General features: G+C 36.6%; 1 protein-coding gene across 3 annotated transcripts in view; it reads right to left on the bottom strand.

Moving 5' to 3' along the window:
- Positions 1-16,229, bottom strand: part of THSD4 (thrombospondin type 1 domain containing 4) — a 288,268-nt gene that overhangs the window by 231,710 nt on the left and 40,329 nt on the right. For all 3 annotated transcript variants that reach the window (XM_071755032.1, XM_071755030.1, XM_071755031.1), the window contains 2 exons: positions 8,290-8,397; positions 4,439-4,508 (listed from right to left, as the gene is read on the bottom strand). In XM_071755032.1, the coding sequence (XP_071611133.1) occupies positions 4,439-4,508; positions 8,290-8,318 (99 nt within the window). In that variant the 5' untranslated portion in view covers positions 8,319-8,397. The remainder of the gene's footprint in view (positions 1-4,438; positions 4,509-8,289; positions 8,398-16,229) is intronic.

Raw genomic sequence — 16,229 nt, 5'->3', positions numbered from 1 at the left:
GAGACACAGAAGAAAAAAGAAAAATAACAAAACAAAATACACCATCAAAACATATCTTCAAGAATATTTGTCTCCAAATTTGGTGGGGAACAGTTACACTAATTTGATACACACCTGCTTTGCATAGAAACAGTGTGAGTCTGATAGCAGGAGGTAACACCTAGCTTATTTCTTCTTTAATTTAGAGCCAACATAAAGAAACATTAAACCTAGACAAGCTTAAAATTTAACAGTACTGTAGTGACCCAATGAAATGCTTATAAAAATAAATCCTGAGCCTTCTTCCATACATTGAAAATTAGTTTAAGATACTGCACCTCCATTTAAGTCTAACCTGCAAAAAAGTGACAAAAATATATGCATAGATCCAAAGCATCTTGGTTGCTTTAATGCTAGTATTTGCTGTCATAACAGAAGCAAGATGTTAAAGCAAAGCACTACTTATGTCAGAAATTTTATTTGGACAAATTTTACTGCTGACTTAAGTTACCAATTTCACTAAAATAAATAAAGCATAAATATAACTTCAGCTTACAGTGATATATGATTAGTTAAAAATCCACCTAGGAATGACTTCTGAAGCATTGGGAATGCAGACTCCAGTGGCTGTCTGGGAAAAGGACTGTAGTGTTTTGTAGTTTAAATTGCTGTTAATCACAGTATGTCACTTACCAGATAAGGTTAAATAATATTTATTCAATAAATCATTTAGTTCTGTCTATTGAATATGCCATATCTAATGTATCTGTATTACTGTTCAAACCTGTGCTATTTACAGAGATAAGATTAACAATCAGAGCAATACCCTAGAATCAGCTGTAGGAAGATATAAAGGTGTTTTCAGTTTTTGTGGACTTCTGACAGGAAAGACAGCATTATTTAAAGTAAGTACCAAAGCTACTTGTATATAAAAATCATGTATTCAGGTATTTCTGAAAGTAGAAATTCTGTACTGGTCAATTCTGACTTTGCTTTTAGATTTTACAATTTTGGAACTGAAAAACAGAAAACATTTTTCAGTTAAAGTTTTTCCCTCAAAAAAGTACCTTCTTAATAGCTAATGTTAAAAACATTTTTACTTTAATAAGCTTAAGTCTTCCCAGAATAAGGAGAGAAAGAAGAAGAAATTGAATAGTACTGTAACTAATCAGGGATGGAGAGAGGTGGTCCTCAAAGCAGACAAGTTACAGAATAATCTGCAAATGAGGGTGTGTGTGTGTGTACAAATTCCCATTTGGTCCTCTCATCCCTCCAGTTCCACCATCTGCACTTCCCTGCTATGGAAGTAATTCGTTGCATTCTTCTATTTAAGAGTCCCCAGAATGTCATGCCAGAAATGGATTTTTGTGTGTATCTGAGGACAGAAGCCTGCTGAGCTCTGCTATTCCAGATTTTATTGATGACATTTCCTCCCTCTTTTTTTTTTTCTTAATTGCTCCTTTGTAACATCAAGTCCTTTTTCACATTAAAGTCCTAAACATATGTCAATAAGCCAAGAATAGCTAGATGGTACTTCAAGTAGCTTTAATATACTGAAGCTAAGTAAAAACTCTTATGAGAGTTGGAAAACTACAAGTAGAATTTCTTTCCAACATCTACACGGTATCAGTCTCTCTGAAACATGAGTTTCAGAAAAACAAGAAACAAAAGATCCAAATCTAGCAAGATCTTAAAACTAACATAAAATATTATTTATTGATGTTTTTAAGTGTTCTCAAGTCCTGAAAAAACAACATCTCTGTTGAACTGTGGGCATCCACTGGCAGTTACAACTGGCTTTCCGTTAACTGCTTTGGGGATTACCCTGTGTTTTACTTCATTTTTGCTAAACTTCTAGTGTAAGAAAGAGTCTAGAATATTTGGAAATATTTAAATTAATTGCTCAGTCAAATACCCAGGTCCAATTCTCTGATATTTTTTTGCCTGTCCGTAGCTTTCAAAGCAAAAATAACTATATGCAGGGTGAAAAAGACAGAATCCAAATGCTCTCCAACACTGCATGTTCAAGGATCAATCACACACATGCTTAACTTTAAGCTGCAAAACAAACACACATTGGGGTAAGTAATCTAATAAATACACACTGGGGTATAAGCTAATGTTTTAATAGAATTCAGCTCTAGTTTCACAGTTTCCACATACTGTACTCTCTGAGTGTAAATACAAGAGTTTCCAAACACCTTTTTTGTTATTCACTACATCGTTAAAATGACATTGTTCATCAAATCCTTCCATTCTCCTCTCATTTTCTTCCTGCAAAACCAAACAGCAGGGATATCCATGCTGAAATACACAGGAGGTGCTGGCTGGGAATGCCAGCACACACATATCCAGGTTAATGCATAAAACGAAAGGGAACAACTTTTAGAGCTACAAAGCTGAGAATTCCCATTCAGTTAGAAACGTGTCTGACTTGGCCTTCAGAGCTACTAACAGCCCCTCTTGTCTGGAGTTGCTAGGTAGGTCAGAAAGTTTCTGAAAAGTTTAATAAATACGGATGTCCAGTCTAAGCACAGTTTGGTATAAACAGAATCCTCTCCCATAGTGTAAGGGCTAAGAATGACAGAAAGCCTTGGAGCTTGTATGAGACTGTCACTAGGAAACTCCTGCTTCTCTTGTTTTCAGCAAAAAGAACAGCTCCAAGGTGGTTACCATGCCCCTTAGTGCCATGCATTCAGTCTCTTTAACTAGTACAGAAGGCACTCCAGACCTATGACATTTCTTATTCAACTGAAAACAAAGAATTTGATTTTATCAAAATTAATTCCAGAGTTTCACAGAATGAAGTAACTGTTTCTCTGACTTACTCTATTTTAGTTAGTAGACTTTTTTTACTCCCTAAGGCCTGAATTGCAGCATCTCTCCTCTGTCAATGTTACAAAAGAATGTCTAATGAGAGTACTGAAAACAAAGCATGATCATTTCAACAGCACAACAAAATAGAAGAGATCTACATTAGGGAAAAATACTGTGTTCTGCTCAGGTTTAGAATAAAGCACTTGGCAGTTTGAGAAATGCTGCAGACTGGACTGTGCCAGTTTCAGGCTGCATCATTACTGACCTTATTTAACTTGTCTTACAATCAGGCTATATAAAAGGAGATAAATATGAAAGCTATGTTCTTCGGGAACTATGACCTGATGGCTTCAAGTTGCATACCTACAGAGTATAATAATAATTTTTTACCCTAAAGATAAGTAGCATATGCATATAAAAACTAACCCTACAAACTTGTATTTTATCTCCTTTAAATACAGTATAAGTACAGTTTAAAAATACATATGCACCTTGCATTACTAGTAAAAATCCATAGTACAAAAACAAAGTCGGTTTTTTTTAAACAGGTTATTTGATACCTTTACCAATCAACTGGTTGTGTTTTAATACCAATTATGAATGAGAATATCAATTCTCACAGTCCACAGAAAGAACTTCACTCAAGGGGGTCCCCCCTCAGGGCTCTGATAGAATCAGCAACACATTAATTCTGACAAGCACTTGTCCAACACATTCACAGGGGGCTTCATCATGGAAATTCCAAATTCTATCCAATCAGTATGATCTATTCTTCTTCTATTCTATCTTTGCCATGAGAAGTGCTTTCTAACATCAAACCTAAGTCCCCCTTGCCCCATATTAAATCCATTTCCTCTTATCTGACAGAAAGCAAAGCCTTCTCTTGCAATTGGAAATAACTGCAGGTTGTATTTGTCTCCCCTATCAGTCTTCTAATCTTTAGACTAAACAAACCTGTATTCATTCAAACTTCTCTCAGAAGTAAGATTTTAAAACCTCTTGAGGATAACCACTGCTGCCCTCCATTTCTCTCCAAATTGCCAATTACTTTCCTCAAGGGCAGTGCAAAAACCTAAATTTTCCAGAGGAAACCTTGCAAATGCTGAGCAGGATGGAAGGAGTGCAGGCTGCAAGCCTTCTTAGAGATAGCAGTGTCTATGGTGAGCAACCCACTCAGAAGAACACATCAGGAAAGTACAGCAGTTTCTAGCAATTTAAATCTAGCAGCAGAGTGTGGTTTGGGTCCAACTTCTGTTTCAGACTTCTCCATTTCAGCAAGACAAAAGCTACCTATAAGCAACTGCACGCTTCTGCTAATAATCCCATATTCCATGGACATGAATTCTTCCCCTTTATCTTTCATGATGAAAATGCTACAAAGCTTTAATAAGCTGACATGAACCTATTTTAAATGATCCGACATGAACCTATAGGACTCCATACAGTTTCTTTAATTATAACACTCAGCTAATTAACCATTTCCCTCTTTTAACCAACTATATATTTGCATTAAAAAAAAAAAACAAACAGCACACAAAAGCACCATTATTCACTGATCTTTCTCTAGACACTATTGCTTTATGAGTGTTACCCTAATATTGTCTAAATTTACCTACAAAATCTTCATGTTTCTAATGCTTACCTTTCTGTGTTCAATTGAAGGCTGTGGGATGACAAACTGAAATCCCAGCACTGCCAGGGAACCAATAAGTCTGAAAAAGCAAATAGAGAAACAGAAGATATAATCAACAGCAACATAAACAACGTAACTACAACCTATTACATGGCTTCATACTGCAACAACTTATATGGACACTTGAATACCATTGCTAACCAAAGCAGACTCACTACACTGTATGAAACGTTGTTATGACATTCACTTCACAACAGGCTGTACCACATACATACATTTATCTATAAAGCAAAAGTGCACCAAGTAGAAGCCACTGATAGCATTTCACATAACTGCTTAAATTAAAATGTTTTTGGCAGCGCATATTTCAACACCTCAGCATTTGGTGTAATATGACGTACACTTAGCAAGCTTTCTAAAATGCTAAGCAAGAATTCACCCATCTCTGGATTAAGTCTGTTTCTAGCTTCCCATTTTGCAGATGAATGCTCCAGAACACAGGACACATGCAAAGAATCATCATGATATGGCAGAAAATCAGCTATATGCCAGCTGTCTAACACTTGTGGAAATTGAATAACCTAATGGCCATAGAAGATGGAAAGGGGTGGACACAGCTCACCAGAGACTTAGGATAAGCAACCAAGCATCACCCCACTCCCCACATCTTCAATCTGAAAGGAGTCAGGATGGGAACTAAGCCCAAATAAACTTTGTTCTGTCAAGCCTCACCACCATAATTACTCCTAGGAGCCCATTACAAGTTAGGCTCAGTTAGCTCAGTCTTTTGTTTGCTATAATTTGCATGGGGGGCCTGGTTTGCTGCCTTCTAGCAAGCCCCTTCATCAGAAAACACAGCAAGGTATGAGACATAGGGTTTTTATCCTTATTATAACCAGTTCAACTTTTCAGTCTCCAAAAAGTATGCTTCAGACCCTCTGTAAAGAGGAGAGCTGCTAACGATTTGTTGAATTTCAATGCAGAAGTAAAACTGATGGATTTGGACACATCTATCTGCAAACTAATGGAGCAGACAAAATCCAGCTGTGCTTCTTACTTGCAGCTCCTTCCTCTGCTTCCTACACAGTAACCCTTTAAATGTTTCTCATTGTTTCAGGTATTTTCAGAGAGAAAACAGAAAAACAGAAAACCGTTTTCCTAAACAGAAAGAGGTGGAGTTTTTTATAGCAAGAGTTTTATTAAAACCAATACAAATATTTCTCTACTTTATATCTTTCTGAGTTTTTGGGTGTGTTATTGCTAACCTACTGCAAAAGGAACCCATTAGGTAAGTACTGATTGCACATGGCCTATCATCACCTCATCACCACAGAATATGCCCCTCTCTCTCTCTCAGCAATAAACTATTCAAACGCAAGAAAAAATTCTTCTTTATTGTCATATTTAGAGAGAAATATTTGAAAGACTTTAAAAGTCTGTTAGAGGGAAGTAAAATGTTTCAGAAAGCTATCATTTGTGATAAAGCAAAATACAAAGAGGGAGCTGAAAGTGGAGTCACTAAAAAGGAAGCACAGTGAGAGGCAAAAACGTGCAGTTTCAGAGCAAGGCCAAATAACAGTGATGGATGGAAGCCAAAGGCTGAAGAAACTGATTTGCCAACTACACCTGAAATTAACAGTAGAAACAGAAGCAGAACTCAGACCACCAAAGTGCAAAATGGCAGCATCAAGTATGCCTTTATTAGATCTGCATATCCTCTTTTCAAGTGCTCAAGTGATCTACTAACTATTCTCAATGAAGATACGACAAGCTTCTTAGCAGGCAGAGCCCAGTCTACATCCTCTGCAAATTAAATATAGCTTCCTTTTCAGAATCTTCCTGCCCATTCCCTGCTCCCTTATCTTCTGCTCCCTCAGACCATGTGAAAGAAAGTTCAGACTTTGCATAAGGAAATGAAAGTTTTCATGCTCAACAAAAGGACAAGGTTTTTCTAGTCAGTCTGAAAGACAAGAGATTTCAACACAAATTCTTCTGAAATCATGTACATGGTGTGAGTTGTGAACTGAGTGAGAACAGTAATCTTCAAAGCAAATTACTGAGTGGATTAAAGTTTTTTCTTCTGAAATGCAAACTTTTAGTGTATATCAGATTACTCTGTTCCAAGATTTTTCTGACCATTCTTTAATTAGGCTGCACTGTAATGACCATCTGTATATACATGCTCAGGGACAAGGAAGCTAGGTTATAACTTTGTTTCTGTATCTGCAGTTGGATCTCTCAGAAACAATGGTATCACCATACTATTTCTAACACACAGGAAATCTGCCACGAATACTTAAGCTATCCTGAGGTAAACCTCTAGCTTCAAATCAGTGTGCTGCAACTTAATTTCTTTAATGTTATGGAGGGGTTTTTGTCATGCTTGACTAACATCAGGTCTCCCAAGTCACGAAAATAAGCTGTTCCAATTTCAATGGGTTTGTTTAAGGTATTCTTACTGTGCAGGAAAACATGAAAGAACAAGAGCTCTTCAATATTATGCAAAACTTACCAAGTACACATGAACAGGTAGGTACCAGTTGCAGCTGATTGATGGCTGTTTAACTCTGTCCTCTGTAAGAATCTTGCTCACACTAACTGAAGCCAAGTACTTAGTCTGAAGCAAAGTCAGGCTTTACACTGTCAGTCTATATCAGTTGCAAAGAGCAAACATGCCCACTTTCTCTTACTGGCTATACCAATTTCTGTTTAATTAGAAGACACAGAGCAAAGCGAAGTGCTATCAGCTCTACTGTAGAAGCAGCAAGAAAAAGTTTGCTATTTAACTTTATTGAGAAACACCTCTCAGAGTTCTTCCTCTGGCATTGCAATATTAGCTCTCAATGAATGAAGCTGGAGGCTACCTAAATATATTTCTTGCATGTCTGCTGTTCCTTAGTAGTTGTATTCTATGAAGGGCTACCACAGCCAATTGTGGATTGTCCAGAAAGGAGTGGAAGTATTTTAGCCAAATGATTAGTAGTTACTATTGCAGTATGGTTCCTGTCTCATATTCCAAACTTCCTCCCAAACAAAAGTCTGCAGAACAGTCTAAGTCTGGGACAGCTTGGGAGAATCTGTGCAGGGAGAAATTTCAACAGAAAAGATAGCAGGTAGTGTCAGTAACATGTGACAGACCCACTTAGATGTGGAATCTGCCCTGGCACAGTCGGAGGGTGTCAGAATTGCAATTCAAAGATTGATGTCTGAAATTCACAGAAGGGAGGTGTGATTGACATTATTTCCATACAAATGAAAGGTTATGCAGCTCCTATTCCTTGCAGGAAGTCAAATTTTGTTCCTGTAGCACCACAGCTGTCTGTTGTCTCTGAATCTGCTTGCCCAACTACAGACCAGCTTAGAAATAGCTGAATGTTTCTTTTGTCAGTAAAGCAGCTTGAAAGATTTTTCCTATGTTTACCTACTGGCAAACTGTTTCAGGAATGTATAATATAAATCCCTGAATGAATTCCAGCACAGGTACTAAAACACGGAAATCAGTAATTTAAGCCCAGTGACTGTAGTGGCACAGCCTCAACAAAAAACAAACAAAAACAAACAAAAAAAACCCTCTCAAATCAAAAAACTTTCCAATAACACATGCCAAGGCATTGGCATACACTAGCAGATGCTCTAAGCATAAACAAACACTTGAGAACTCTCTTTTCTTACTATCACCAAAGAATGCTATGTCTGGTATGCATGTGTTTGATTATTTGGTCTTTGGATAAGATTTTTACTTTTCCTCCTATGATACGAACACTTATAACACCAAAGCAAGAGACAACCAACATGGTATTTACTGCAGCGTGTTAAGAGCTTATTAATTAATATTTTTAATGTGTTATTGTATCACTTACCTCAAAGAAACTATTAAACTTTCTACCATGATCCTTTAATGCAAGGTGTCTTGAAGTGAAAATTACCTATTTACTGTGGTAGAGCACAATGCCGATCACACTCAAATCCTATAGAAAGAAAAGAGAAAAATAATTTATACTGCTTAGTCACTATTTTCAAGGATGTCTGTGAAAATATACAGACCTACATTAGTAATCTCTACCTCAGTTCCTGGGACTTGAGAGCAATTCAAACTGGAAATCCAGGGTACGTTACATGCACAGACTGGACACATTTTTTGCAACTACACTTCATCAGTGCCAGGGTGCTTTGCTGAAAGACTATGGGATGCAAAATCTTAATTTGATTCCCAAGGATGCAAAATTGATGTTAAATTAACTTGCCTTTTTATTTCACATTCTTGGTATGTCACTTAAAGTAAATGGTTTTATTTCAAGTCTTGTGTTCACAGAATTCATAGAACTGAAACCGGGCTGCCAATTTCTATTGCATAATACTATTATGAATACACTCTCCATTTTGTGAACAATGCAATGGTGATTCTGTTGCAAGTGCTTGTACAGTTTACAGAAAAAAAAAATAAGCAGTGTTGTTCTCTCTATTACAGATGGCAAACCCAGTCAAACTTTAGTTAAATGCCTTTCCCACAGCCATGGAGGAAATCGGGGGTTAAACAGCATTCTGAATACAAATTCAAATAATCATTATTTCTAAATACTGTCATTGCATCATAACTACTGCAAATGAATAAGCCCTACCAGCCCTTGAGAGGGTGATTAGCTAGGTACACTCTCATTCATTTGGAAATAACTCTCCAATGCTTAGACAGCTGGGCACTTCTTATTTTGGTAAATTCGCAATCATATATTGGACACCAAAAATGTTGCACCAGAATTTTGAGACAGGAAAGAGATCCTTGCAGTAGGGAAATACAATATAAAACAAGGGGGACAGAAAGTAGGGGTAAGGAGGGAAGATAAGAGGATATAAAACAATACTAAGGCTGTGCCTAAATCCATACAATTCAGAGCTTGGTCAATTGCCATCTGTATCTTGCCATTTGCAAGTGGATTGAAATGCAGTGGAGTGAACAGAAACAAGAGAACTTGGCTGTTCATAGATAAAGAGCTCTCAAATTCTGTCAGGCAGACAGATAATTAAATTAAAAAGGACAAGACTTGTAAAAACTTTAAAAATGTGCAGTTAGATAAAGTAGAGATCCTGTGGTTAGAAAATGTGGACTGTTTGAAGGTGTATGAACAAGCTAAACATTCCCCACCCCCAAATAAAAAGCAAAGAACCACAATTTTGTTTTACAAAGTTAAAAAACAATATCAAAAACCTCAAAAAGAAAATTTCTCTGTTTTAACTGTTAATTGTTCAATGGCTTAGGGTTTTTTACATAGAAAGCATTAAAATTGAATACTTGGAAAAGTATTGTGATTGAGGTTCTGCACATAACAGGTTTGAGTTAGTCATGAGGAAGAAAGCATTAGGGCTCAGCTAAACTTCATCCTTTTTTTTTCTGCAGTTCCATGGTTGTCAGTAAATTTTCTCAGAAAAATATTTTTAAAAAAAGCTACATTCCTTTAAGTGTTAGGCAAGGACAAATATACAGGACAGAAAGCACCTAGACAGATTCCCTTGGAAATTATTTAGTAACAGAAATACTGAGGCAACAGTCTTTATAATGCTTCTTGAAAACAGAATATGCGTGTAACATGGACCGTAAGTAACATAGTTTCAAGTCCTTATCAATCTTTTTTTTTTCCAGATGTATTTTCTTTCAGTTTTTTTTCACACCACAATACTCTTTTCATCCAATATCCTTGTACAGAGGGACCCAGCTGCAGCAGAACATTGTTACAGATAAACTCACAGAAAAAGAAATGTGCACTCCCCTAATCCACTTAGCAAGTGGCACCTCATTTGCAAAGCAAAGAAGATACTATTATAGATCTAGTTTTATGAAGAAGCAGGGGAAGGACCTCTGGTGTTTCTGAAGGTTGTTCTTTAAAAGAGTGCTTAATGTCCATGCATATGTTTTCCATTTTTTCAGTTCATCTGTATCATCATTGTCAATGGCAGGCTGCATTACAAACTCAACTTTCAACAGTATTTCAATGCCTTTTTCAAAACACTTCTTACTGCAACTCACAGATGCATTTCTTTTGAAATATCATCTGCAGCACACAGTGTAAAAACTGTTAAGTATCTAAGCGACTGAAATAATTTTGAAAACAAGCTCTTTAGTGTTTAGGTGCTTACAGCCTATTGAAAGAAATGTCATTTTGGCAGTGGTGTTTTTGATATGAAAATGTGCAACCATGAAAATCATTTTCCATCCAGACGACCCAGGGCAAAATGAATACCTGAAATGGCTATACAGTTAAAACCAGGATTAAATAACATGAATTTTGGCATGGAAACTTCCAAAAGCCCAATAACTGTACTATGTGCTAATCACTGCAGTAAGACTTGCAAATGTGAAAGTCAAATAACCTTTCCACGGGATGCTTAAAAGCACTACAAAACTATGTAGCAAAAGACTTCCTAGTAACCCTATTTACAGCAGAATATCTCAACTGGAATAACCCACACTCTTCTACTTTAGCAGACTTAGCAAAACTTTCTCCACTGCATTAAAATATTTGACATTTCAGCAACCCTTCCCACTTCACCTCCAAATGGGAGGAGGAAAAAAAAAATCTGTGAAATTAGATAAGGAAGAAAAAACAACAACCCCCTGGTCTCCCCTGAAAACCAACCAACCAACCCCTCCATGCAGGATGGAACAAAACTCAAACCTCCTCTCTAGAACAACCATGGCATGACAGTCAAAGGGAGAGGTGTTTCGTACCACAGAAAATAACCCTGATTAAAGTACCCCCCCTTTAACACTGCAAATAAGTGATCCTAACACCTTCAAACAGCTCCTTCGAGTCTCAGCAGTTATACTATCAAGTTATGAGCTAATCATAACCATCCTTTATCTTGGTATTTACTGGAATTTACTCTGACACTCTCAACATTACCTGCAGAGTCTCCTTAATCATTATCTCTGCCTAGCAGCCCACTTGTAGTCAGACATGAGTAACAACAATAACTGAGAAAAAAAAATTTAGTGGGGTCTTAGATAATGCCAGAAATTTGCTGAAATGGACACATTAAGATTTCTCAAAGAGCTAAATAACCCAATACAAAGAATTATCAGGACAGATACCACAAAGACTATACAGAAATTTAAGAAAAGAGTAAGAAATTCTACTGCAAAGGCAACAGTGAGATTTCCTCCTTGGCTAATTAATTTAAAGAAATGCCTTCCTGCAAAGCAGTTTGAAAATTTTCAGAAAGTCAATGAATTAGCAATCCTAACTTCTTAAATATCATGGGACCACTCATGCAATTTTTCATGTGACTATACTCTTTGTGCATTGTGAGTGGATGGCATTTCACTTTCATGAATTCCAATGTCATTTAAGCATCAATCCATACTTCTTGTAAATCCTGTCAACTCACATATGTCCATATTCATCTATGTACTAACTGTAAGAGAAATTTCTTAACATGTGCACATGGACAGTATCTACTGAAACATTCCAAGACCCTCTATTTTAATTCACACCAAGGATATGAGACATTATGTAGAAACATATACTAACAGAACCAGGGCACTGGAACAGGCTGCTCAGGGAGGTTGTGGAGTCTCCTTCCTTGGAGACATTTAAAGCCAAACTGTTCCTGGACGTGTGTGACCTGCTATAAGTGACCCTGCTTTGGCAGGGAGGGGTTGAACTAGATGATTTTTTGAGGTCCCTTCCAACCCCTAACTTCCTATGATTCTATGAACCTAGTTCTGATTTGCTCTGAGCTTTTAGCCTCTTTTATCTTGACTTAAATATATAGCAAGCCAACTTAAATTTCCTCCAGTATTTATCTTCCTGGTTACATTATGTCTCTGGCCAGCTACTGACAATGACAACTTGAAGTAGCTTTGAAACTTGAGGATCATTCCAAAAGTCATGTTTCCACTGATGTGCAAAGCTCTCTTTTTATACTATTTACAGGAAAAAAAAATACTATTTACAAATACTTAAAGAAAAAAAAGATTATACCCTTTAACATTGCATTTTAATCCATTGCCTCGCACATTGGTAAGGTATATGTTATCTATCAGTCTAGTTGCTCACATCTATAAAAATAATGTTCAAAGCAAATCCTTTAGATTACAGCCAAAATCCACTACAATTGATATAGCACCTCACAGTGCACCAGGTTTCTCTAGCTATATAATTTAAGCATATATGAAACAGCTTGAACTACAGCTGTTGACACCTATCACCGAGTTTTAGTTTCTTCAGATATTCATAAATGACATTAAAAGATACACTCATCTCTGAAAGCTGCATGACAGAGAAATCCAGCATGAGATCTGATTAAAAGTTCTGATGCTTACACAGAGCAAACAGTTGCAGTAAAACAAAAATTGCAATTTATTCCACCTAACCCTGAAGGTGCCTCCCTGTATTACTTTAAATGCTTTGAAAACTTGAAAGTTCTCCTTCTGGGTGTGTCCAGAAGTACTGCAGTCCAAGAAACCTCAGTGCCTGCCTCCAATGTAAGCTTGATCAAGATCCAGAAGTTTTCATTTCTTTGCCTAAAGCCTAATTTAAAAAAAAACCCAAAACAAAACAGAAACAAAACCAAACCATGCAACAATAACCCCCCAGTCCAAACGACAACAAACACAAAGACACAGGTGCAACTACCAGTTGTCTTTTAAACATAGCCTCTGGAATCATCTGACTTTGCATAAGAGCTTGGTGACTCATGTCCCTGTGATAGGGAGCAGTGACTCAACAGTCCCTGCATCAAAAGGAGAGGCACTCCCTGGTGCCTCAGGGCCCCATTTCATCCACTGCCTTACCAACTAATCTAGGTGAAGGTGCCTACATTTCTATAAAGTTGTGCTTCTTACTAGAGAGAAGAACCAAAAAACCCTAAATAAGACAATAATTGTGAGGCTGAGGGCCATTCTGGGTTAGACACGAATTTTGGCCCCATTTCTAGACCTGTTACTTAATTCAATGAAATATCCACTTCTAAAAGAACAATTTCAGCTCATTTCTTCAGAATTAAAAAAAAAAAAAAAAATGTGTAAACTATTTGGCAACATTTAATTGTCCTCTGTAAACCTGGGAGACAAACTGAAAATTAGTGAAATCCAGCAGCAACCATACACACAATTTCCCAAAATAATCATTCACAAGATGCAAATTTTGGCTTGTAAAAATATTAATATACTGGACTGTGCCACAATTCAAATAATTTTGCTTCAGTCCTTCTTCAAGTACATGCAATTTAATTAAAAATCAAACAAGGGTTGTGACATTAATTTATAACATTATATAACATATATATATATATATAACATTTATAACATATTAATCTTTGCAAGTAAAGGGAAAAAGCAAGTGTTCATCAATAGGTCATGAGCTAGTAGAATATATATGACTAGTAGAATTTGTTTAATTTTTCCTCTACATTTCATTTTTCTTAATATTTGTTCACAACACCAGTTCTGGAGATGCTGAACATGCAGTAGTAATAAAAAAAAAAAAAAAAAAAAAAGTGAAAATCTGGTCATAATGAACCTGATCTAAAATTCACTAAAGACCTCTAAAACTCAATAATGAGCTTAAACAGGGATTTAACACCTTAGTAGAAGTTCCATAATCAAATTAATTATATTGCTATGGTATGAATTATGACATAGAGTTGGTTAATTGAGATCAATTGCAAAGGAAGCATTCTGGAGTAACATTGCTAAGTTGATTAGTAATTCTGATAGGATTTGTAACTCTCAAATCCTGAAAATCTAGCTTATATGGACATCAGATTTATACAACTTTAAAAAACATATACCAGAAAACAAAAAAATCAAACTGAGTGCCAGAAAAAAAAATTAATAGTTCTTTTTCACTTCTTTGAAATAGTAACCCATGAGGATGACCATCTTCTTTTGTGACTTTCTGATGAAAGCTCTTTTCAGAACACGAGGCATCTTCTAACTTTCGTGATACCTTAGTATGAGTTTCTTTAAAACACAGGTTTACAACAGGATTTAATTTCAGATTATATCAAGAGGTAGATGGTGGTTTTGAGGACCTGCAGTTTTTCACATGAAAACCAAGGGCCCATCAGCCTCACTAGAAGTTGTAACACATCCTATTTGAAAAGGTCTTAGAAAACAAACATTTCTGCAAACCTAATTGAAGGCACATGTAGAAAGAAAGTAACATGCAACATATTTCAGCAGTATAATCAGCTATTTGTTAGTAACACAGCTGGGAGACACCCCTCTCATCATCTATATTACATAATTGTTGTACAGTTAGAAGATGCCTTCCTTTTGCAAAGAGGAAACGTCTTTCACCCACCTGTTTAATGAGCATTTCTGTCTGGCAGAACACTAGTCTTTTTTTCATATTTTTTAAGAAATCATTTACCACGAGAATTTAGGAAAAGGAGGCTGAGGGGAGACCTCATTGCTCTCTATAACTACCTGAAAGTATACTGTAGAGAGGCTGGTGCTGGTCTCTTCTCACGTAATTAGTGACAGAAAAAGAGGGAATGGATTCAAGCTGTGAAAGGGTAGGTTTAGACTGGAGATGAGAAAAAAAAAAAACAACACAGGTAGAGTGGTCAGACACTGGAATAGGCTGCCCACGGAGCTGGTTGAGTCACCATCCCAGGATGTGTTTAAGGGTTTTTTGGATGTGGTGTTGGGGGTCATGGTTTAGGGGAGAAGATTCTATGATTCTACGATTGTAAATCCATGCCCAAACATCAATATCCTCCACACAGGAAAAAAGGAACAAAATACAGGAGGCTGTAATTCAGAGAATAAATTTTTTGGACTGAGTATTAGGCAACATTCAACAGTGTACATAGGTGAAGTTTGAGTTCCTGGGTGACAAGCTATCCTTGGAAATAAACATTTCACTTGCTAATAAATAGATATGTGTATCATTAGCCTACCACAAAAAACTCTGCTTGGCTCCAACACAAATAGAAAACCTGATATGATGCCCTCTCTCTAAGTTAGGGCTGATTCATGCTAACAAAATGGTATAAAGAGCCAGCAATGCTCTGTGAACACACAGAAACATCTCTAACAATATAAAAATCCTGAACTTCATAGCTACGAGTGTCCAGAAGCAATGAGATAGTAGATGAATGCTTACATCTACTGCTTTCCTAACAAAAAAAACAATTTTTAAAAAGTGGTGTTCCTGCCATGGTGCTACCTGAACACATGCAGCCTCAAAGCAGATTTTAAGTTCCTCCTCCTATTCTGCTCACAAGACTTGTGAGGTGCTTGAGGTAACAGTGTTGGAACACAAAAGGGAGTATGTGATGACAACTTGAAATCTGTGCTTGCTTTTTCAGAAACAAAATATTTTCTTTGGAGTATCAGTGGAGGAAACAACTCCCTGCAAAAGTAATACCTCCAAATAGCAGTACCTTCTGGAAAAACTCATACATTGTTACAGAGCAGACAAGTGATAAAGCTGCATTTATACAGGGACACTGGAAGTCAAGCCAAGTCACTTTTCAAACTTGTTAGTCAACCTCCAACAGAAGCCTCCTTAGTCCTTTGAAGAGGTCACTATAGATCATCCAAGTTACCGGAAGGTGAACTGTATTTGTACAGATGAGATAATTTAAAAATGAGATAAAAATAATACCCAGGGAACTTCAGAGATTTCTCTGCCTGTTATACAGTTCTCTGGTTTTGGTTAAGCATTCTAAAGAAAGGCTGGCATTCTCTCAAGACCTTAATAGGATTTTGACAGAAGTCCTTTCTTTCAGAAGAACGATAAAAAACAAAACAAAAACCGTAACAAAACATAACTATTTGTTAGTACATGTAAAA

The sequence above is a fragment of the Heliangelus exortis genome, chromosome 11 (assembly GCF_036169615.1).
Source record: "Heliangelus exortis chromosome 11, bHelExo1.hap1, whole genome shotgun sequence".
In the NCBI taxonomy this organism is placed as follows: Eukaryota; Metazoa; Chordata; class Aves; order Apodiformes; family Trochilidae; genus Heliangelus; species Heliangelus exortis.
Note: the sequence above shows the minus strand (reverse complement) of the source record. Positions and strands in the feature narration are given on the sequence as shown.